Source organism: Mustelus asterias, chromosome 6, assembly GCF_964213995.1.
Source record: "Mustelus asterias chromosome 6, sMusAst1.hap1.1, whole genome shotgun sequence".
In the NCBI taxonomy this organism is placed as follows: Eukaryota; Metazoa; Chordata; class Chondrichthyes; order Carcharhiniformes; family Triakidae; genus Mustelus; species Mustelus asterias.
The window spans coordinates 43,579,250-43,604,253 of record NC_135806.1 but is presented as its reverse complement, the minus strand read 5'-3'; the positions used below and the strand labels follow the sequence as shown (position 1 = coordinate 43,604,253).

General features: G+C 41.3%; 1 protein-coding gene across 2 annotated transcripts in view; it reads right to left on the bottom strand.

Moving 5' to 3' along the window:
• LOC144494833 (E3 ubiquitin-protein ligase RNF38) overlaps positions 1-24,998 on the bottom strand; it is a 195,147-nt gene extending 170,149 nt beyond the window's left edge. For both annotated transcript variants that reach the window (XM_078214235.1, XM_078214236.1), the window contains exon 1: positions 24,858-24,998. In XM_078214235.1, the coding sequence (XP_078070361.1) occupies positions 24,858-24,891 (34 nt within the window). In that variant the 5' untranslated portion in view covers positions 24,892-24,998. The remainder of the gene's footprint in view (positions 1-24,857) is intronic.
• Between the last annotated feature and the right edge of the window lie 6 nt (positions 24,999-25,004).

Sequence of the window (25,004 nt, the reverse complement as noted above, 5' to 3'; positions counted from 1 at the left end):
CTCATCCCCATTCTCCTGTCTTTTCCCCATAACCCCTGATCCCCTTATTAATCAAGAACCTATCTATCTCTGTCTTAAAGACACTCAATGACTTGGCCTCCATAGCCTTCTGCGGCAAAGAGTTCCACAGATTCGCCACTCTCTGGCTGAAGAAATTCCTCCTCATCTCTGTTTCAAAGGATCGTTCCTTTAGTCTGAGGTTGTGCCGTCTGGTTCTAGTTTTTCCTAGTGGAAACATCCTCTCCACATCCACTCTATTCAGGCCTCACAGTATCCTGTAAGTTTCAATAAAATCCCCCATCATCCTTCTAAACTCGAACGAGTACAGACCCAGAATCCTCAGCTGTTCCTCATACGACAAGCTCTTCATTCCAGGGATCATTCTTGTGAACCTCCTCTGGACCCTTTCCAAGGCCAGCACATCCTTCCTTAAATATGGGGCCCAAAACTGCTCACAATACTCCAAATGGGGTCTGACCAGAGCCTTATACAGCCTCAGAAGTACATCTCTGTTCTTGAATTCTAGCCCTCTCAACATGAATGCTAACATTGCATTTGCCTAACTAATTACCGACTGAACCTGCATGTTAACCTTAAGAGAATCTTGAACAAGGACTCTCAGGTCCCTTTGTGCTTCTGATTTCCTAAACATTTCTCCATTTAGAAAATAGTCTATGCCTCCATTCCTCCTTCCAAAGTGCATAACCTCACACTTTTCCACATTGTATTCCATCTGCCACTTCTTTGCCCACTCTCCAAACCTGCCCAAGTCCTTCTACAGCCCCCCTGCTTCCTCAATGTCACCTGTCACTCTACATATCTTTGTATCATCTGCAAACTTAGCAACAGTGCCTTCTGTTCCTCCTTCCAAATCGTTAATGTATATTGTGAAAAGTTGTGGTCCCAACACCGACCCCTGAGGCACACCACTAATCACCAGCTGCCAAGCTGAGAAAGACCTCTTTATCCCCCCTCTCTGCATTCTGCCAGTCAGCCAATCCTCTATCCATGCCAGGACCTTGCTCTTAACTTATTTAACAGTCTTCTATGCGGCACCTTGTCAAAGGCCTTTTGGAAATCTAAATAAATCACATCCACTAGTTCTCCTTTATCTAACTTCCTTATTACCTCCTCAAAGAACTCTAACAGATTTGTCAGACATGACCTCCCTTTGACAAAGCCATGCTGACTCAGTCCTATCTTATCATGCACTTCCAAGTACTCCAGGATCTCATCTTTAATAATGGACTCTAAAATCTTGCCAATGACCGAACTCGGGCTAACCGGCCTATAATTTCCCTTCTGCTGCCTCCCTCCCTTCTTAAACAGCGGTGTTACATTAGCTACTTTCCAGTCCTCTGGGACCCTCCCTGCCTCCAGTGATTCCTGAAAGATCACCACCAATACCTCCACAATTTCCTCAGCTATCTTTTTGATGTTCTAAATTACGAATAGTTTTGATACCAGTAAATAATGAGAAACTGTTTCCACTGCAACAAGAATTTGAAACCAGGGACAATTGCCCCTTAGTGTCCAAAAGATGTGTAGGTTAGGGGGATTAACCAGGGTAAATGCGCAGGGTTACAGGGATAGGGCAGGGGACGTGTCTAGGTAAGATGCTCTTTCAAAGAATCAGTGCAGACTTGATGGGCCAAATGACCTCCTTCTGCACTGTAGGGATTCTACCAAGTTCAATTCAGGTAATTTGCATTCTTTTAGTTCTCTGGAACGTGCTTTAAATTCAGTCAGTAGTGAGGAGTTAAAAAAAGTGCTGGTCAGAAGCTTTTGCCAAACTTAACTTGTTACAAATGCTATGAGCTACACAAAAGGCTTGAGGAGGAAGTAAATCTATTTTTTTAAAAAAGCAGACTGTGATTTGTTCAGTTATGTGAATGACAAACAACTGTTCAAATCCAGGCAAGCCCAATAAATGTTCTTGGGATAATCAAGATATAACTGTTTGAACCAGAGTCAGCTTGGAAGTTTCCAGAGTTGCAGCTCAGACTAACAAAGTTCTTGCTATGGTAAGAAATAACAGGAAACACTGCACACAAACATTACTGAGAATAGTTTAGCATTTAGATGGAATCCTTTTACTGTTTTGTTTCTGGAACAGGAGGGTAGGGAACGCCCAGGGTGGTGGGGGATGATCATGGAACCGGGTGGAGTAGGCCAAGTGAGAGGGTAGGGGGTCCTGGAGCTCCAGCACCCAACGGGAAGGGTGCCCCATCCCTGAGAGGGCCTTCAGAGTGAGGCTCAGCCCCCCTTCCCGCTTGAGATGGGGAAAAGTTTAAATGTCATTTTCCCAACCTATCCACGCCTGCCAGGCTAAAAATTAAGGCCAGGCAGGATAATAGATAAATGGACAGGTTTCCTGCCCAAGATCTTGTCTGCCCAAGTGTGAAGTTGCATCTAGGTTTGGGTGGATGGGTTCCCAGCGGAATCCCGTCCATTCAATTTTATGATTTTACACTCCCCCACCCCCGCCTCAGAACCCACCTGGGGGAGCATGAAATTCTGTCCCATGTCTACCTGTTCAGAGAAAAGAACAAGGCTGATGTGCTGAGCTACAAGAGTTTAGGGAAACTCACACTATACCGTCTAATCAAAAAAGTGGTCAGGAGGCAAATGTAAAATAGGTAAACCTGGAATATTACAAACTAGTTAGGCCAGTAGGGCCAAAGGAGAAATCCGTGAAAGGCAAATTTACAACATAAGTTTAAAAACTTTTACTCAAAAGGTGATGCATGCTTTATTGAGCAGTTTCTCACTTGAATTCAATCTATTGCCTTCCATCGACTGAAGCAGTGTTGAAACATAATGGTTGAACAAATGGAGGTGGATTTCTGTACTGTGTACATAAGCATGAACCAGTATCAGAGACAGACATTTCTTCAAAAATAATTCTCAGCACCATTATGATAATAGAGTCAGGAAAACTGAAGCAGACAACAAAGCAGAAAGGAACTTCAGACAGCTAGGTTGGTTGTACAGCATTGTTTGCACATACCTTTTATGTTTAAGCACTGCCTGAATTAGTGGTGATTGCTACAGTTCAATTACAAGCTTCCAGCTTCTTAAAAGATATTTCTAATGTTCAGGTAGCCTTGAATTCGATGGGCTAATTTTTGAGACAGTCCATTTATGAAAAAAGTTATTAACAGCTGTTCAGCCGGTCTCAGTTACACATAAGTAAATGGACAGATGGCCAAGGGCATTTATAGAAGCAAGTTCTTCAGAGCTATACTAGAAAGTAAAGGTGAGTTTTTGATCTTCACAGTTGATTCCAGGCTTGTTTGCTTCAATTCACAGTTCCCTGCATCAAAAAAAGCTTCAAAATCCTGATGGCAATGATCACCCAACTATTACTGATCTTAGAATAAAGGAAGCATTTCCAAAAATTAACTTTCATACTGAGCTTTTTTTTTCGTTCAGATACCAAGGTATGTTCAAACAACCCATAGTTATAGAGCACTGAAGAAAGTGCAAAATAAATTTACAAAGTTGATACCAGAACTGAGTGTACAACTGTGAAGAAAGACTGAAACGGCTGAGACTCCTTTCTCGAGAAAAAGACTGAGAAATGACTTGATGGAAGTCTTTAAAATTGTGAAGGTGTTCAATAGAACTGATGTGGAAAAGATGTTTTCATATATGGGATGTCCAAAACCAGGACAATAAGTATGATAATCACTATACAGACTCCAGGAGAATCTTCATTAATCAGAGTGGTGAAAATGTGGAATTTGCTGCCACATGGAGTAATTGAGGCAACTTGCATGTTAAGAAGCTAAAAAGGAATCAAAGGAAATAGTGATGCAAAGGTGGAGGGGGCGCATATAGAATATAAATATTGGGCCAACTGTTTCTGTGCTGTAAATTCTAGATATGTAATTATGATTCAATTACTGCAGTGAATTTTATGCATGAGCAGTGGAAGAGACCTCATCCTGAGTGAGACACAGCCAGAGTGAGTGTGGATATCAAGAATTTGGAACACAGTGGGAATTGAACTGGTAAGTCCTTCTCTTTAAATTTTCTATGTTCAGTAGTCTAGTTAAAAGTTTGACAAGGTAGCTGACTCAGCTCTGACAAAGGGTCATCCAGACTTGAAACATTGGCTCTATTCTCTCCCCACAGATACTGTCAGACCTGCTGAGATTTTTCCAGCAATTTCTGTTTTTGTTTCAGATTCCAGCATCTGCAGTATTTTGCTTTCAGCTGAGTCAGCTGACTGAGTGACAGTCAACTGTCAATCACCTGAAGGCTGATTAGGATCTCAATAAGTGTTAATTACTATTGAAGCTTAACTCGTGTGTGTCATCTCAACTCACCCGAGTTCTATTTAAGAATGGGACTATTGAGAGCACATGATCAGTGGGAGAGACCTCATCCTGAATGAGAAACAGCCAGAGTGAGTTGGGAATTTGGGAGACAGTGGGAATTTGTTGCAGATAGGAAAGAAGTGCTTTTTGCAGAAAATCAGAGATGCATGTGATAAAGAAACATCTGTAATTATGGGTGACTGTATCTGCATATAGACTGGACAAATCAAATTAGTCACACTACTGTAAAGCAGGAATTCCTGGAATGTATATGTGATGGTTTTTTTTGACCAATACAGTGAGGAATCAACAAGGGAACAGAATATCCTAGACTGGGTATTGCTAAATGAGGGAGGAATATTTGGCAATATAGTCCAGACCCCTTGGAGACGAGTGACAATATGATAGAATTTTTCATCAAGATGGAGAGTGATGTAGTTGATTCTGAGACAAGGGTTCTGAATCACAATAAAGGAGATTACGATAATATGAGGTGTGAGTTGGCTATGATGGATTAGGAAACATTACTTAAAGGAATGACGGTGGATAGGCAATGGCAAACATTCAAAGAGCACGTGAGTGAAATGCCACAATTGTTTATTCCTGTCTGGCTCAGAAGTAAAACTGGAAAGATAGTGAAATCATAACTTGCAAGGGAAAATAGAGAGAGAGTGAGACATCCCAGAGTACTTAAGAAAGTGGCTGGAGAAATAGTGGATGCATTGGTGGTCACCTTCCAAGATTCTATAAACTCTGCAACAGTTCCTACAAATTAGAAGGTAGCTAATGTAACCCCACTAATTTAAAAGTGAAGTAGAGAGAAAACGGGGAATTCTAGACCAGCCAGCCTGACGTTGGTAGTGGGGAAAATTCTAGACTTCATTATCTAAGATATCTAAGCAGGGGTACTTGGAAAACAGTGACCGAATCAGACAAAGTCAACATGGATTTACAAAAGGAAAATCATACTTAACAAATCTACTGAAATTCTTTGAGGATGTAACTAGTAGACTTGAATTTTAAAGTTTATTAGTGTCACAAGTAGGCTTACATTAGCACAGCAATGAAGCCACTGTGAAAATCCCTTAGTCGTCACACTTCAGTGCTCGTTTGGGTACACTGAGGGAGAATTTAGCATGGCCAATGCACCTAACCAGCACGTCTTTTGGACTGAGAAAACCAGAGCACCTGGAGGAACCCCATGCAGACACGGGGAGATTCCACACACACAGCGACCCAGGCCGGGAATCAAACCTGGGTCCCTGGCACTGTGAGGCAGCAGTGCTAACCACTGTGCCACCATGATGAGGGGGAGCCAGTAGATGTGATTTATTTGGACTTTCAGAAGGTTTTCAATGAAGTCCCACATGGGCGATTAGCATGTAAAATTAAAGCACATGGGATTGGGAGTAGTATATTGATGTGGATAGGAAACTGGTTGGCAGACTGGAAACAAAGAGTAGGAATAAACTGGTAATTTTCCGAATGGCAGACAGTGACTAGTGGGTTACCGCAGTGATCGGTGCTCAGACCCCAGCTATTCACAATTTATATTAATGATTTAAATGAGGGAACTAAATGTAATATCTCCAAATTTGCAGATGAGACAGAGCTGGGTGGGGAGGGTGAGCCGAGAGGAGGATGCAGAGTTGCTTCAGTGTGATTTGGACAAGCCGAGTAAGTGGGCACTTCTGGGATGGTGGGACTGACACATGAGGAAAGATTGAGTCGGTTAGGTTTATATTCGCCAGAGTTTAGAAGAATGAAGGGGGTATTTCATAGAAACCTACAAAATTCTAGAAGGATAGACAGGACAGATACAGGAAGGATGTTTCCAATAATCTAAGGATATGGGGTAAACCTTTTAGGACTGAGATGAAGAAATTTCTTCACCCAGAGAGTGGTAAGCCTGTGGGATTCACTACCACAGAAAGCAGTTGAGGCCAAAACATTGTATGTTTTCAAGAAGCGGTTAGATATAGCTCTTGGGGTGAAGGGGATCAAAGGCTGTGTGGGGGAAGGTGGGATCAGGCTATTGAGTTGGATGATCGTACTGAACAGTGGAGCAGGCTCTACTCCTGTTTCTATTTTTCATACAACATAACTGCAGACAATATCAAATGCAGTTTCTACTATCCACCTCCCCCCTCCCCCCCCCCCCCCTCCCCTCCCCAACCCAACCCCCCAAAATTCCACTCCAGAATTACGTTGAGTAATTCACTCTGGACACTCTCCATGCGGTATAACTGCACACTATGAATTACAAAAAAAAACTGCACAAGAGTGCAATTTGAACTTCGAAGATACCAGGTGTTATTTCATTATGTATTAAATGAATTTGCATGTCCTGTGTACAGGCATCTCTTTGCAAATTTAAATAAACTTTGTAAACAAAATTATAAAAGTCTGTACAGACTAGAAAGAAAATGAATCAATTGATTGTGTTGTCTAGGTACTTGAATTTCTGCTGCCACTTTATACTAATAATTTTAAATTGGTTAGAACTTCCTATGTTTGCTGTTTTTCTTTGTAGTTGAATGCACAGCAAGAAATTAGCCAGGGTGTGTGAGAGCTATTTTGGAACTTTGTTCATATGCTCAGTCAGTTTTTTTTAATTAGTGCCACAAGTAGTCTTAAATGAACACTGCAATGAAGTTACTGTGAAAATCCCCTAGTCGCCACAGAGATTTAACAGAAATATCTGTCCAAGTCTGGATAGATTCATGCTTGACAAATTTATTGGACTTTTTTTGAGGATGTAACTAGTAGAGTTGGCAGAGGAGAACCAGTGGATGTGGTTTATTTAGACTTTCAGAAGGCTTTCAACATGGTCTCACATAACAGACTATGATGTAAAGTTAAAGCACGTGGGATTGCAGGTAATGTCTTGAGATGAATAGAAAGCTGGTTAGCAGATAGGAAGCAAAGAATTGGCATTAATTGATCTTTTTCTGATTGGCAGGCAGTGACTAGTGGGGTTCTGCAGTGATCTGTGCTAGGACCTCAACTGTTCACATTATATATTAGTGATTTGGAAGAAGGAACTGAAAGTATCATCTGCAAATTTGGAGATAATACAAAGTTGGGTGGGAGGGTGAGCTGTGAGGAGAATGCAAAGATGCTTCAGCATGATTTGGATAGGCTGAGTGTGTGGGCATGTGCATGGCAGATGCAGTATAATGTGGATGAATGTGAGGTTATCCACTTTGGTAGCAATAATAGGAAGACATTATTACTTGAGAGAGGTGGATCTCAATGAGACCTTGGGAGCTCGTGCATCAGTCACTGAAAGTAAGCGCGCAAGTACAGCAGGCAGTAAAGAAGGCAAATGGTATGTTGACCTTCATAGCGAGAGGATTTGAGTATAGGGATAGGGACGTTTTGCTGCAATTGTATGGGGCGTTGGTGAGGCCACACCTGGAATATTGTGTGCAGTTTTGGTGTCCTTATCTGAGGAAGGATGTCCATGTAAGAGAGGGAGTACAGCGAAGGTTTACCAGGCTGATTCTTGGGATAGCAGGTCCATCGTATGAGGAGAGACTAAGTCAGTTAGGATTATAGTCACTGGGGTTTAGAAGAGTGAGAGGGGATCTCATAGAAACTTATAAAATTCTAACAGGGTTAGACAGGGTAAATTCAGAAAGAATTCTCCCAGTGGTGGGGGAGTCCAGAACTAGGGGTCATAGTTTGAGGATAAGGGGTAAACCTTTTAGAACTGAGGTGAGGATAAATTTCTTCACCCAGAGGATGGTGAATTTGTGGAATTCACTACCTCCAAATGTAGTTGAGGCCAAAACATTGTCTGATTTCAATAAGAAGTTAGATATAGCTCTTGGGGCTAAAGGGATGAAGGGAAATGGGAGGGTGGAGGGGGGAATCAGGATATTGAATTTGATCAGCTATAATCAAAATGAATGGCGGAGCAGGCTCAAAGGGCCGAATGGCCTACTCCTGCTTCTAGTTTCTATGTTTCTGTGGATGATCTTGTACTCATGGAGTTTTCTCAGATTGGTCATTGAAAGAAGAGTCAAAGGTAAGATGAAGAGAATTTATTACATGCAGCGAGTCACGATTACCCTGAAGAGGTGGTAGAGACAGATTTAATAGCGATTTGCAACTGGGAATTGAATATAAAAGTTTTAAAAAAGGAAACATTTTCAGGGCTATGGGGAGAAAGCAGGGGTGAGGGACTCATTGGATAGGTCTTTCAATGAGCCAGTGCACGCACAATGGACCGAATGCTAGAATTCTGATTGTCAGATTTCCAGCCTTCAGTTTTTTTTTAAAAAGCATGATGAATCACAACTGGAAAATTATAGTAGGTTGGAATAGTAACTTTAAATTACCTTAAAGACTCGGGCATAGCAAGTAAAAACCTTTCAAAGTCTCCCAAGTTATGAAACCAATCATTGCTTTTCAAAAGATCAAACGACCTGTATGAGCCTACTGTGTAACTAAGGATGATTTAAGCCAAATTCATACACTCATTCAACCTACAGAAATATTTCTCAAGCATGTGAATTTTCAATAGCGTTAAGACAGTAAATGCCCCATCTACACAAGCATATGAATATATAAATTTTTCATATTTGGTTTAAGTGAAGTATACAGGAGCTTTCTTGGATAAAAATGATGCTACATGTAAACTGATAGCAATCGTCAGCATGGATCACATTTCAGTCATTGAATACAAACAAGAAATGCATAGCTGTCAGTACAGTATTAATAATCGATGTTTTCTGCAACTTACCTCAGTACAATTCCCAGAAACCTTTATGATCCTCAACTTATTGCATTGATATTCTCGCCCTAAATCTGAGCTTTTCAACACCTTCATTAGGGCATCCTTGGAGAACAGATTGAAGTCAACAAAATCACATGACCATTGCAATGTATTGTAGCAAGATTGCCAGACTTGTCCCTTTTAATCACTTAAGAATCCTACTTACATGAGCGTTGCAAATCAGCATTCTAATTTTAGCTTACACGTATTTTTTTAAAATCTGAATTAAATGACACAAAATATTCTTACTGAAGTCGACTAAATCACTGATTTAAAATGAAAAACCTATTTATTAAGTTGATAATCAGGCTGTTCTCAGTATCTAATAGATCAAAGGTTACCACACCTGTGGTCAGAAAAGGACTAGCAAATCTTGAGGCTTATGACAAACTGGTGGCAGAAAAGACACAAGAACAAAATAGACTTATCACATTGGCCTGGTTTTCCTATGTTCGAGTGACAGTCCTGCTGCTCATTTCTAGTAGGTTCCATTTTATTTCTAATCTGACATTTTTGTTCTTTTATACCTCTACACTCTGAAATAAATTTTGTCCACCAGTATTTAATCTCTTTTCAAAGAAAATGTTGATCCTAGCCACTCAACCCCATTAAGTATTTCTTGGCATCTACATTCCCCCAACACTATTGTTTTGTTTAGCCCTATAAGCTCACATCTTCATTTTTGACGAAAAGGTGCACACCCAAAATGCAAACTTTCTCAAAAAAAGAAATTCAAACACTATCAGAATTATGCACTTTTGGTAGATCTTTAATTTTAACTTTAGACTTCCGGTATAGTTTTGGTTTTAAATTTGTGTTCATTAAGGTCTTTGCTCAAAATGTTGAGAAATTCTCAGTTACATCAGGAGGTACATGGCATAAGCCAAGAGTGTAAAAATGCTCCCCCGCCACACACCAACACACACACAAAGGGCTGCCACAGACCTGAAGAAATGTGAAGTGTTGTACCTGTGAGAGTGACGCAGGAAGCTTGACTGGTTCAGTTCATGAATAGAAAAGTTTGTGCACTTAAACAGAAAGTGCTGGAAAAACTCAGCAGGTCTGGCAGCATCTATGAGTCATACTGCACTCAAACCATAAACTCTCTGCCCACAGATGCTGCCAGTACTCCTAAGTTTTTCCAGCACTTTCTGTTCTACAATATATTTTTCTTTCAATTTACACACGAGATGTGTACTAGGCAATGCATGCACATTTGTACAGAACAGGCTGGTATGCAACTTGCGACAGACAGTAAATCATCACTTTAGTTAGACTGCCAAGTTTAAATATCCGAGATGAAAGGATCATAAAGAAACAAAATGCTAAATAATTTGATACCTCACGCTTCAGTGGCTAATCATGTGACACTGACGGCTAATCGTGTAATGAAATCATAGAAATTATATTTTTAAAATCTCCAGAAATTTTCTGCAATAGTTTTGGCAACATGGATAACAGTAGAATTCTCCAGCATTTAGCAATGCCAATGGACTCCTTTATCCCTCATCCCAACTTGTTTCTGAGACGAGAACATCCATAGTAAGGCATTTTCAATCAACGTGACCTGAATTACACACACAGCTGCAAATGAACAATATGCCATGTTTTTCCATCAAGTTTGTGTTCAAACCAAATATAAATTGTTTGCTTTTTACACCCTCTCCCAAATTGGAATGAATGTCCTTTTTTATTGCATTCTGATAACATCAACCTTAAATGTTAAACACAGAAGGAAAAATTGAAAGACGTAAGGAGTTTCATAGTTCAGAATTCACGGCAAAGAATGGGTTGCAGTAGAAAATCATGCAAGGAGTCTTGATTTCAACAGTGTTGATGTAGGCAGAAGCAATCTATAGGACAGCAAACTTAAAACTGAGACAGACAGTAATGTTCAAAGTACTGATCGTGATGGTGATAAGTAGAAAAGTGACACATTGATAGAGACGATGTTAAAGACCAGAGGCAAGAATCAAAAATATCCATCAACTGGCAAGGTTTTCCTTCTATCCTATTGAGGCTGTGAGGCAGGTGATTACAGAATCTTCCCAGACAGTAAGAGTGTTCAAATCTTAGATAAACTTAATGTTGAAGTCCAAGGTTCAGAATACAAGAAACTAAAATGGCTTGGAGGCAGTTTGGGCAGCAAAGATGTGGAGGTACTATTTGAGGTTAAAGGAGATAATGAGGAAAGAACATGGACAGATGAAGGCGGATTAAGGGTAAAGCCACTGGCAGCAAGAGAAGAGTTGCTACCTAGACTTGAGAGCAGCAAGAAAATGTGCCTTTGAACAAATTAGATTTTTATTGCTTTGTTCCAGTCCAGATCAGGGTACAGTGATTCAGTTACTGCATAGAGAGGATTGCAGGCTGTGAGCAATAAAGCTTTGCATTTTAACAGTGAAAATATTCTGTTGTACAGTTTATAAACTAAAAGAAGTTTTTTCTGTCAAACTTAAGAATTTTACAATTCATAAATGAAAGTTTGTGGAATTAAGTATACACACAAGAATTACAACTGTGAGCTTGGAAGGATTACTATTCTGAGAAATGTAATGTAGGAATGTGCAAGTTGCAAATATGCCACAAACACTCATTTAGTCGGATGCTAGCTGTGCACACCATATAACATGTGAAAGTTATTCGATAAAATACATAAATTACACTTTTGTGCTAATTTTCTCTATTTAACCCCAGTGCAAAGTTTCACAGGCTCCAGCAGCCTTCTGACACTTTGCTCTTGTGGCCATTTACCATTTGTGTGCCTTGACAACAAGTAGTAACAGGTCATTTGGCTGCAATGATATTATGTGGGCCAGATCCAGTCCTCACATGAGCTGGGGCAGATTTACAATGGAATACACAGGGCCACCAAATGACAGGGGACCCAAAAATGCAGCAGTATAGTCCTTCCAAATAAAGAAAGGCAACAGGATGCTCACTGGGAGAAAACAGTGACTACCTCTTCATTTCTTTTTAAACCTTGGGCCTCTTATTTGGAATAGGCGATTTTTGTTGGGTCAGGCTGTGATGAGCAGCAGCTGTTTGGTTTTCACCTGATGGGGCAAGAGTGGGAAAGGTAACAGGAACTGGAAGGTATAGAACACAAGGTGTGGAAACAGAGAGCTGCAATGCCACGTTTTCAGCATTAACCCTGTGCCTCTGTCACTTGTGCAGAAGGTGAATAGCAAACCAGCAGAATATGCTTTTTTAGCAATCTGTATTGAGGCCAGAACAAAATCCATTTCCAGTCAATTCCCACGATGGAGCATTGTGTTGGAGTCCTATTCATTGATGTTACTCCACAGAAAGACTGTTTTCGATTGAGGTGCTGTGAAACAGCTTTGATGTTGAAGAGGAGGCAGGTCGTGATCTTGTCACTAGACAAGTAATCCAGAGACCCTGGACAAGGTCCAGGGACCCAGGTTCAAATCCCACCATGGATTTGGTGAAAATGGAATTCAATAGATAAAAATCTGGAAACAAATGACAATGAATTGAATGTCGTAAAAAAATTGGGTTCACTAATGTCCTTTAGGGAAGGAAATCTGCCATCCTTACCCAGTCTGGCCTACATGCAACTCCAGATCCACAGCAATGTGGTTATCTCTCAAATGCCCTATGAAATGGAGGGCAATCAGCAATGCCCACATCCCCATAGCCAAATAAAAACAAAGGAATCTCTGGTTTCTCTACCATTTTGAGAGATAATATTTAGGATGAGGAACTGGGAATGACTGTGCCACAGGATAAGGATAGGAAGAGTGTAATAATTCCACCAAGGCCAGTCTTCCATCACTAAAAATCCTTTAATGATAACATAAGAAAAAACTGCACTCACGGCTTACTGAATGCAAGTCAATACCTGGAGCCCTTCACAATACAGGTCAGGATTGAAACAAGGGGCTGCTCATTTCCCATTAGACAGGAGTCCACTTGTTCAATAAGGGAGTTCATACTCCTCCAAGCCCAAGGGGAGATTTATTGAACATAGGAACATTGGAATTAAGAGCACAAGTAGGCAAATTCAGCCCTTTGAACCTGCTCCACCATCCAGTCAGATCATGGCTGATCTCTCCCTGGTCTCAAATCCACCTCCCTACCGCTCCCTATCCATCCTCCCTATGTCCCTTTAATCCATTTTCTTAAATCAGAAATATATCTATCTCCTTCTTGAAACCATTTAATGATTCAGACTCCAGCGTGCTACGGGGCAGTAAGTTCCACAAATTCACCACCCTCTGCGAGAAGTAGTTCCTCCTCATCTCAGTTATAAATCTACCGCCTCGCAACTTATACCTGTGACCTCTTGTTCCAGATTGCCCAATAAGGGGAAACATTTGATCTACGTTTACTCTACCAATCCCTTTTAGAATTATATATACCTCGATCAGATCCCCTCTCATCCTTCTAAACTCCAGTGAGTATAAGCCCAAACTGTTTAATCTTTCCTCATTCGTCAACCCTTTCATCCCCAGAATCAATCTGGTAAACCTCCTCTGAACTGCCTCCAATCCCTCCAAATCCTTCCTTAAAAGGAGACCAAAACTGGGCACAATACTCCAGACGTGGTCTCACCAACACCTTATACAATTGCAACAATACTTCTCTACTTTTATACTCCAATCCTTTTGCAGCAAATGTCAACATTCCATTTGCCTTTTTTATCATATGCTGATGATCCTTTGTGCCCTTCATAGCCAACATAACATCCCTCACTCCTTAGGTCTGTGTCTATGCCAGTTGCTTTTTCATGACATTTTTTGAAAGTTTGCATCATCCGTTCTGCCAATCCATTTGATGATGGGTGATAAGATGCTGTTCGGATGTGTCGGAAACCATTGGGAAGCACAAAGTTGTCATTGTCAGAAACCAAGACTTCTGGTATTCTGTACGTGCAGAAACTTTGTCGTAATTTCTTGATCATAGCATGAGAGGCTGTGGAGCCCATGCGGTGCACTTCCGACCACTTGAAGTGTGCCTCTATCATGATTAAAAACATGGAACCCTAAAGGACCCAGCAAAGTCCACATGCATGTATACCATGGCCAGGTCACTCTCGTGGATGTAAGGCGGGAGGTTTTGAATTTCTTGGCATATGTCGCAACGCTTTAATGCTGTGATGTCTGGTGGGCCACCAGACATAGCTCCTAGCCAGTGTTGTCATCTTAGAAACTCCATTATGTAGTTCTGTTAGTATCGGACGCCGCCCTGGATGAGAGACAAGCACTTGGGACCCTCAATGAATAGTCCCATCCTCTACTGAGCTCATCTTTCTTAGCCAGATAGGATTTCATTTCTTCTGAGTGTTGTGTTCAGAATCCACCATGTAGGTTCATATGCCTTATTTTAGACCAGATTGGATCCTTTTGTGTCCAGGCCTTAATTTGCCTTCCGGACACCAGCAGTCTCCAAAGAACTGAGAATCAACACGACCTCTTCCAATGCTGGTAAAGTAGCCAGGCTTGTGGACAATGGGAGGCAACTGAGCACGTTAGCGTTGGCTATCCAGGTTCCAGGGCGGAGTTCTAGAAGATCTTCGTAGGCCACAAGGAACAAGGCCAAACACTGTACCCAGGCAGAGGCAATGTGGTTGGTGGAGGGGTTGGGGGTGGGATGGGGGGGTAAGGGGGTGGGGAGGGGATAGGGGTGGGGGTTGGGGGGGGGGGGTGGGGAGGGGGGAGGGGTGGGGGATTGCCTTATCTTCTTTAAAAAGTGCCAATACATCTATGGCAGATGTTTCATCATCGTTACCGACCACGATAACTATGATGAAACATCTGTCAAAGACGTATTGATAGAATATTTTCACACCAAATACGACTGCCAAGTCCTCTTTCTCGATCTGAAAATACCTCTGCTTGGTATCCAAAAGGGTCCTGGGTGCATATCTGATGGGCTTTTCCGTCCTGTATTTCCAGCGATGTGAAAGTACAGCCCCAACCCCATATGGAGAAATGTTGCAGGTCAAAACAAGTTCTTTCTTGGGATCAAAATGGGCCAATAGTTAGATGACAGTAGCTGTCATTTAACTTTGTCAAAAGCCTCCACCTGTGACACTTCCCAGGACCACTTTTGGTATTTTCGTAGTAGGGTATGCAAGAGGGCCAACATGGAAGCCAAATTTGGGATACATTTTCTGTAATCATTTACTAAGTCCAGGAAGGATTTTAACTCTGTGGTGTTCTATGGAGTTGATACTTCCTTGATGGCCTTCATCTCATCCTCTACTGGGTGTAAACCTTGGCCATTAGTCTAAATAGGTCACTTCAGTCACTTGAAAGATGCATTTTTCGCTCTTCAAGCATACTCGAGCTCTTTAGAATCTCTGCAAGACTTCTAAGTTTGCCAGATGCTCTTGTTCCATAGCCATTGACCACGACATCATCCAAGTACACTGCTGCTTTGGGTAGCCCTTAGAGTATGTTCTCCTAAACTCTTTGGAATATGGCTCACGTTGATGAAACCCTGAAGGGCAAGTGAGTATACTTGCAGTCCCTGGTGCATGTTGATCGTCCATATTTTCAGGAAGACTCATCCAATTCAAGCTGAAGATTGGCATAGCTCATGTCCAACTTGGAGAACATCTAGCCACCTCGTAACTTAGCGTACAGGTCTTCGATTCAGGACATGGGGTACCTATCAAGTTTGGAAACCTGATTGACTGTCAGTTTATAGTTCCCACAGAAATGGACCAACCTGTTCGGCTTAAGAATGGGGACTACAGATGCAGCCCATTCTGTAAGGTCTTCTGCAAATCATCCGTCACCAAAAACCTTTTAATGATGACACAAGCAAGAGCCGCACTCTCAGTTTACAGCAAGTCAATATCAGAGGACCCACAGAATACTGGTCCAGCCTCAAAATACCAAAACATCACAAAATATCTTCATCAGATTTCAGGCCTAGAATACTTATTTTTATGTAACAATTATAACCATCATAAACATTAAGCATCATTAAGATCGCGCACAACTATGTTGCATACTAGAAAATGAGGTGGTCAATCCACTAAATATTTTGTTTTCTTCCCTGGATGTTCATTCATACTAACACACTTTTAACGGTAAATAGTGAGCACACTCCGCAAATATTCTCACATTCACATTCCCAAAAGACGGCACAACTTTAATGGCATTTCTACAAATTAATTATATATATAGAATCTTGATTCTTAACCTTGGATATCTTCATACCTATCTTACACAACATCATTGTGAAACATATACAAATATTGTCATTGTCAAAATACATACAAAATCTGGAGATAGGTTTTGTTAAAATTTGGACAATGTAGTTTCATCACTGGCCATACTCATTGAAGAAAGCACACTGCCTGTTCCTTTGTTTCTTGATCTATTGATCCAGTTAAGAAATCTTTGCTTCCCCTTGAACTGAACATCTGAAAGACAAGCGCCTATAGTAATTCTGTCTTTTTTTATGCATAATCTTTCATCCAAAAATAAATTTTAAGACCATATTCGTATTTTCTTCACTTGCTGACTAGTTATGTGGACAAAAGCTGACTGTATATGTACTCACGGAACAGTAAAGCAATCTAGAACAACAGCAGTTGGATAGAGCACATATTCTCTCCATATTAAGCCATTTACTTAAGCACTTCCATACAATTTTAAACATGGCTCCTGCATAATGATTGCATGTTTCTATTTGTCACAAAGACATTTGTGATTCAGCACCAGATCTGTAAATAACGGGATCTCACGCAGATTTCAACTTTTTGTTCACTTGACATCAGCAGTGACTTTATGAAGGAGAAGCATTTGAAACAATTAAAATCTTCAGAAGTCTCATCCATTTCAATTAGCTCTCTATCAAGTTTGTGGAATAAAGAAGCACAGCATTGCATGGACTCATCCCTCCCTAACTGTAACCTCCTCCGGCTCTCGCAGTCACTGAGAACTATGCATTCCTCCCAATCTGGCCACTTGTGAATCCCTCCCCCCAGCACAGGCAGCTGTGCTTTGAACTATCTATGCCCCAAGCACTGGAACTCTTTCCTCAAATGTCTTTCCCTCTCCACAGCACTTTTCAGATGAACTTTTAAGACATACCTCTCTGACCAAGCTTTCTGGTCACCTGTCCTAATATCTCCTCCTTCAGCTCGGTGTCAATTTTTGTGTGATCACACTCCCATGAAGCCCTTTGATTTACTGTTTTGGTGATGCTATATAAATGTAAGCTGTTATTGAGTTATTAGAAATGGGCAGTCTGGCCAATTTTTCTTCTATTGAGATCACTGGGCTGACTGTAGCACTCCCTGCCACTACACAGACCAAAATCAGCCAACTCAGCACAAACTGGGCAGTGGCCTGGTGCAACTAGCTTAGTGCTAATTCCCTTTACCCACCAGCTCATTACAGATTCCTCACTTTTTTAATCCTCCCATTGTGTTGCGTCAATTCTAAGGCTGCTCAAACCTCACTAAATCTGAGTTTGTATTGTTGGACTTGGCATCATTGACTGGGTCAGACTACAAAACCATACTGCTCCTCATACTCATCTTGGTGGCTGGCCTGTAGATAGATGTATGTTGAAGTAACAAATGAAACAGTGCCTATTGGAAATACTTCAGGAGTTTAGATATGCAAAAACATTATCCATTAACCTGATTAACAGCAACTTGCATGGAGGTAACTAAGTAAAAAGAGGAGAAAGAACTGGCTTTTATATAATGCCTTTTATGACCTCACGCTGTCTTACAATCCTTCACAGCCTATTACCTGAAACATAATCACTATTGCAATGTAGGGAGTCAGGGACTGGCAGTAGCAGAATGACTCGGGATACGCTTTTGAGATGGAAAACAATATACAAACCTAGGAATTAGGAACAGGGGTAGGCCACTCAGCCCCTCAAGCCCCCTCTACCAATTAATAAAATCATGGCTAATCAACGAAAGTTTGCTACTTTATTAGTTAATACATTTTAAATATAAGTAACAAGAACCTGCATGAAGATTTATTTCCATCCATATTAATGGCACCAACTCTGGAGGATTTCTGTTTAATAGTAACACCAGAGATTAAACGTGAAATCAGACTGAGAATGCTCACTCTCATTCAAAACATTTCAGGGAACTGAAAAAAGAAATAATTTTGATACTTGGAGCAAATTATCTAGCCTAGAAGTTGCATAGCATTTCCCATACTAAAGTATAGAACATTCCTGACACTGTTACAACGTACATGACTGGTTAGTTTGTAAAAATGATTTCCTTTCATTTAGGACTTACAGCAACTGCGTATACCATTTTCCCATGGTCCTTTTAAATCAATAAACACCGACTCAATTTAAATCAAAAACTGACACACTCAACAGTTCTTTCAGAAAAAGATGAATAAGAAACTGAAATATATAGAACACTCTCTGGATGAAAGTAGGCAGCAAATGGATCTGGCAGTAGTACCCATTATACAATCTAGTTCTGCCCATGGCCCTCACCTGCTATTCCAAATCCTGTAAGGAGTCTAACAACACCAGGTTAAAGTCCAACAGGTTTATTTGGTAGCAAACGCCACCAGCTTTCGGAGCGCTGCTCCTTCATCAGGTGAGTGGGAGATCTGCATTCCAAATCCCTCCAGCTTCATTTCATTTGCCTAACCCCCGGGTGTGAAATGGGGGGAAAAAAGTGTCTCAAACCAAATAAAAGTTATTTCATGTTTGGAAAAGCCACCCTGGATGCCAAGGAAGCTTCCTGAGCCTTACATACTGGCTAGGATCAATCTATGCCTGGTTAATTGGGTAGTGGTTTGGCCCATCTGAATTCCATGCTTGATTGGATATGGGGCTGACCACTTTAAATATATATGTAGCAGTGAATCTAAGAAAACTAAGATAAAGGGTGACCAATAGTGAATGAGCTGTGGGGAGAGATCTAACATCACGTACCAGTCAATAATTTGAAGTATTACAAACAAATAACTGAAAAAGTTTAATATTTTATGCTTTCTTTACATCTTAAAGGTAAAGCTAAAGGGAATTGTAATTTACTGAAGTCCTGTCGCTCAGGTGGTGTCTTGTTGAATAACTGATTATTTAGTACCCCAGGGCAGAGACTTAGATACTTCTCCCCTCTATAATCTCTCTACAATCCTCAAATACATAATTGTCCCCTAACACCTTTGAATTAATTGCCCAGATCACTGGGACTGCCTTGCTTGACTCCATTCTTAACTCCCAAATCTTAGCCAAACCATCTCTGTCCTACTCCCACATCATTACTGCTGGAATACCTCAATGATCTATCCTTGAATCCTTGTCCCTTCCTCAAAAACATGCAATCACTTGGCGACACCATCTACAGATGTGGGGTCAGCTTCCACATTTATCCGACATGCAGTCTTGAGTGAGACACAATTTTCTCCAGTTAAATATTGGGAAGACCAAACTCCTTATCTTTCACCTACATCACAAATGCTGTAGCCTTGCCATTGATTTCGTCCTCTCCCTTGCACTGTCTCAGACCAAACCAACCTGTACACAATCTGTGAACTGTTTGACCCAGAGTTCAACTTTCCCTTCCATATCCACTCCATCACAAATACTGCCAACTTTAGCTCCAGAGCACATGCATAAATGGGTCGTGGTATGATTGACAGGATTTGATGAGTGGAGTCCCATAGGGGTCTGTGCTGTGGCCTCAAGTTTTTACAATTTACATCAATGACTCATGATAGGGAACGAAGGCATGGTAGCTAAACTTGCAGATGACACAAAGATAGGTAGACACAGAGATAGGTGGAAAGTATGTTGTGAAAACGACATAAGGAGTTTGTAGACTCAGGTTGAGAGAGCGGGTGAAAATCTGGCAGATGGGAGTATAATGTGGAAAAATGTGAAGTTGTTCACTTTGGCAGGAAGAATAAAAAAAGTATTAGTTAAATGGAGAACTACTGCAGAATTCTGCGGTGCAGAGGGATCTAAGTGTTCTAGTCTGAGTCACAAAAGTCAATATGCAGGTGCAGCATATAATCAAGAAGGCTAATGGAATACTATCATTTATTATGAGAGGAAGATCCCACCATTGTCAACGGGGCTTCCCATTCTATTAACCCCCCCCCCCCCCCCCCCCATGCCGGAAAACTGGTGGTGGGAGATTGCCATTGGTGGGATTGGAAGATTCCGTTGGGGAGAATGGCTGGAAAATTCTGGCCAAAGTGTCTGCAAAGGAACACAGTTTAATAAGTGGGCAGAAATTTGTCAAATGGAGTGGGACGTGGGAAAATGTGAACTTGTCCATTTTGGCAGGAAGGATAGAAAGTCAGAACATTATTTAAGTGAATGGACCCTTCAGAAATCTGTGGTACAAAAGGACCTGGGTGTACTTGTACGTGAATCACAAAACTCTAGCATACAGGAACAGTAAGGAAGGCAAATAGAGTGTTGACCTTTATTGTAAAGATAATGGAGTACAAAAGTAGGGAAGGCTTGCTACAGCTGCATAGGGCATTAATGAGGCCGCATCTGAGGTACAATGTACAATTTTAGTCTTCTTACTTAAGGACAGAAATAAATGCATTGGAAGCAGTTCAGAGAAGTTTCACTCAGCTGATTCCTGGGATGAAAGGGTTATCTTATGAGGAAAGGTTGAGCAGGTGAGGGCGATACTTACTGCAGTTTAGAAAAATTAGATAGTTGATCTTATTGGAACATACAAGATTGCAAGGGAACTTGACAGGATGGATGTCCTTGGGAGAATGTTTCCCCTTGTGGGGGAATTTAGAACTGGGGGCAAAGTTTCAAAATAAGGTGTCTCCCTTTAAGAGAGATGAGGAAGCATTTCTTCTCTGGAGGATCATAAATTTTTGGAATTCACTTCCCCGAAGAGCAGTGGAGGCAGAGTCATTAAGTGCATTCAGGGCTGAGTTAGACAGATATTTGACCAACAAGGTAATGGGAAACAGGCAGGAATGTGGAACATATGACTTAGGAGAAGGAGTGAGCCATTCAAGCCTGCCCTGCCATTCAATAAGATCGTGGCTGATCTGGTTGTGGCCTCATCTTCACTTTCCTGTCTGTCTCCCCATCTCTGTAACCTTTGACTCTTTTGTCTATCAAAAATCTATCCAAATCAGCCTTGAAAATATTCAATTACCCTGCAGGAAAGTGGAGTTAAGGCCACATCAGATCAGCTATGATCTTATTAATTGGCAGGGCAGGCTGAATGGCCTACTCCCGCCCTTATTTATTGCAATCTTATGACTGTAATATTCTAATTCTCTCCAAATGGTGTCCTATATCTATGCTTTGCAAACTTCAGCTCATCTAAAAATCTGAGGCCCAGACTCAAGCACACGAGATTCTGCACATCCATGTTTCATGACCTACACACACCCAGTCCTAGCAAGGCTTCAAATATAAAATTCTCATCCCTGCATTCAAATTCCTTTAAGACATCACCTCTTCCTTTCCCAACTCTTTCAGCACTACACCCAGCTCCACCTCCACCTCCACCGCCCCCCCCCCCCCCCCCCACACATACATACATACACACGCGCACACACACCACACACACAATCCCAGTAACTCCATAGCTCTCCGTCGGTCTGCACCTGACCTCTTGTGCATCTCCTCTCCCTTCGCCCCACCACTGGAATGCTACACATTCCAGAATTCCCTCTATATTCAGTCATTGCAAAATCTACCTCTGACAAAACTTTTGGGCACTCCGCACCTGCTGCAACCCATACTTTTTTTTAACCAGCGTCCAATTATTATCTGATTATGCTTCTATGAAGCTCTCTGCAATTTCTTTTTACTCAAAAGGCATTATACAAATTCAAGTTCTTGCTGCTGTTCTGGGCGTTGCAAAGCCAACCAATCAAGCAAACCTCGGTTCAAAGTGAAAAGTGTAACTGTTTGGGTAAGGAACTCGGGACAACATCTTTGTAGCTATACCTCAGCATGATTCCAGGACAGGAACAAAAAACGTTGAATGGCAAAAATAATTAATTGAAACCTAATAGCTCTTGCTACGACAGCCTGCACCAATTCAAAGTCATGTATGCATTTAAAAAGCATGAATTGGCCAATAATATGACAGAAAAGCGGGACTTTGGTGCAAAAGAATTGAATAAGGAGAGCATCTGAATTACATTTTCGAGAGAAGATTATACTTTCAATGTGGTTGGATGGGTAAATTGTGACCTTAGGTCTCCACTGCGCTGTGGAATGATCCCATTTGTTAGACAGCAAGCATTCCGAAGACAAGACACACTCACTCATTGTCAAACCTCACTTAAGTTTCTAGTCATCTCCCAGTTTCTCTTTGTTTACAAAAACATTGACTTCTTGTTGGGTGCAGTTCCAGAAAACAAAACCCTACTATTTTTCCCATCCTTAATTCAGGACTCCTAAAGTCAACCATAACGTCAATGGAGGGAATTAACTTAGGACATACTGGAGGTTAAACCAGGGACCCCATTGGTCTGTATGGCTCAGCTGTCTATGCTTACTAAGTTCTGGGAAGCCATCCCAACCTTTATTATAAAACAAGCTAACTTTTGTTTTGAAACCAGTAGTTCCGCTTTTGACATAGAAATCTAGAGTGAGCAACTTAATGATCACTGAGTCACATTAAGTGCAAGTTAAACCAATCTTGTTTATTTCAAATTATACGGGAGAGGCAACTCAAACCACAATGAATCTTGATCCAGAGTGTAAGCAAGACACTTGCTATATAGTTGTATCTAAAGCACAATATATCATTGTATACTGTAGTGACATGCTATATTAACATCTGTCATCGTATGATGCCTTTCAGGGTACAAAAGATGATTTCAGTTTGGATTCTCAAAGTAAATGCAGAACAACGCACAATCTGAGTCAGTTCTGGGCTGGGAGCAGTTTCTTTTTCAGGAAAATAGTATAACTGCACCCACTAGAAATCACTGAGAAAGGGAACTGTCACATGTAAATTATCTTCGTGAAGAGGTGAATGTGTTTAGAACAGAAGCTTGAAGAAGAGCTGACAGGCAAGACATTTTCTAAAGTCATACTAATCGAATTCAAAACAAGGCAAGCAGCATGAACCACCAGTTCTGAACAGTCGGTCACAAGCAAAATGTTACAGAATTAATACTGGCCAAGAATTGATGGAATTCTGATCTTTTTTTATAATATAAAACAATCTATTAAATTCCAAGCAATTTTATTTTATGCAAACAACTTCCAAATCCTAATTTTCTGTTTCCTGGTGTAACAAGTTATGGATAGTTCAAATAAAAAAAAAGCAAATGCAGACAGTTTGCTTTCTTCAATGAGAAGATCTCTGAAGGCAGGTTTTCAAGACCTATTTCTCATGACAAAATCGATGTAAAACCATATCTTGCCAAAGTGGTAGAGTAGACCAAGCCACAAATCTCTTCCAGATCACTACTTGTTCTGTTTTGTGTCACTCTACATAATGAACTGGATTACTTTTCCTGGAGATGCAATGGGTCTCACCCAGCAGTCCACCCAAGAAATGAGGAAACACTTCATAAGTTGTAAGTGGTACACCAGGAGCAAAACCCATAACCCCCTACTGTAATTAGAGACTAAACACCCTTAACACTTACAATAACTGGACAGTTTAATACATGATTAATTTGAGTGACACTATTTTATGTGATGTTTCTTTATCATTAACAGAATGATAGGCAAATCAACTTCTGTTTTTCTAATGACTGAGGTAAACACAAGCGAATTCTGTTTTTAATTGTGCTACAATATTCTTTGTCTACAGGTACCTCTCTCTTTTAGCCAGGACGTAAGTAAAAGTTTTGCAGATTCTGAAAATCACACCTGATGGTAAGTCCTGAAATGTTAACTCAATTTCTCTCTCCACAGATGCTGCCTGACTGTGGGATATTTCCAGCATTTTCTGTTTTTATTCCTTTAGCTAGGTGGTTAACTGCTTTTAAACCCATGTCTTAACTCGTACCAAGTCCTGTCCCCCTATCACCCCTGTACTCGCTGAAGAAGATTGGCTCCTGATCAAGCATTTTAAAATTCTTATTTTTGTTTTCAAATTCCTCACTTCACTAGCCCTTCCCCACTTTTGGTCTCCTCCAAGCTCATAACCGTCAGAGGTTTCTCTAATGCTGGCCTCTTGTGCATCCTGATTTTAATCACCACCAGTAGACTCAGCCCAAGCTCCACCTTGCACCTCTTGCTTCACTCCTTTAAATAACTCTTTGGCCAAGTTTTTTTTGTAATCTGTCCTTAAATTTCCTTATATGGCTCGGTGTAATACTTTGTTTCATGATGCGCCTGTGAAGAATCGGACGTTTTATTATTTTGAAGGTGTCATTCTTATTGCTTTAGACGTGGATATATCTCAGAAGCCCTTGCAGCACCTCCCCTCAGAGGTAAGGTTTGCCTCTTAGAGGACTGTGCCTCTCCCTCCTAAATGCAGAAAGGAGGCTTTCTTTATCTCCTGCACCTCCCCTCCAGTGCCCCACTTCAGCAAAGCTTTCCCAAAGTGCCTGCATTCTGAACAGCAGCCAAACCTGGAGATCGAGACGGAGATGTTCATCTCTGCCACAGATCCACTTTTAATACTGGGCTATGTCTGGAACAATATACAGACCATGGTGTTCAAAGCACAGGAGCAAGTTATATATCCGGATATCTCACACATGCTGCTTGCTGCCAGGACCCCCACAGCAGCTCTCTGGAAAGGCACCACAAGTTGCAGAGTGTCCCAGCTCCCCTCCCAGTCAGCCTGAGCCAGTGCCCTTTACCTGCTGCCCGGGCTCCTCCTGTCGCTGTGTCCATAGCCCCGTGGCCCAGAGCCGGGTTGTTGCTGTCACTCTGACAGGCGGCTTGGCTCCTCTGCTGAAGCTGGAGGCCTCCTGCCACCGGCTGGGGCGAGTCGCCGAGTCCTGATC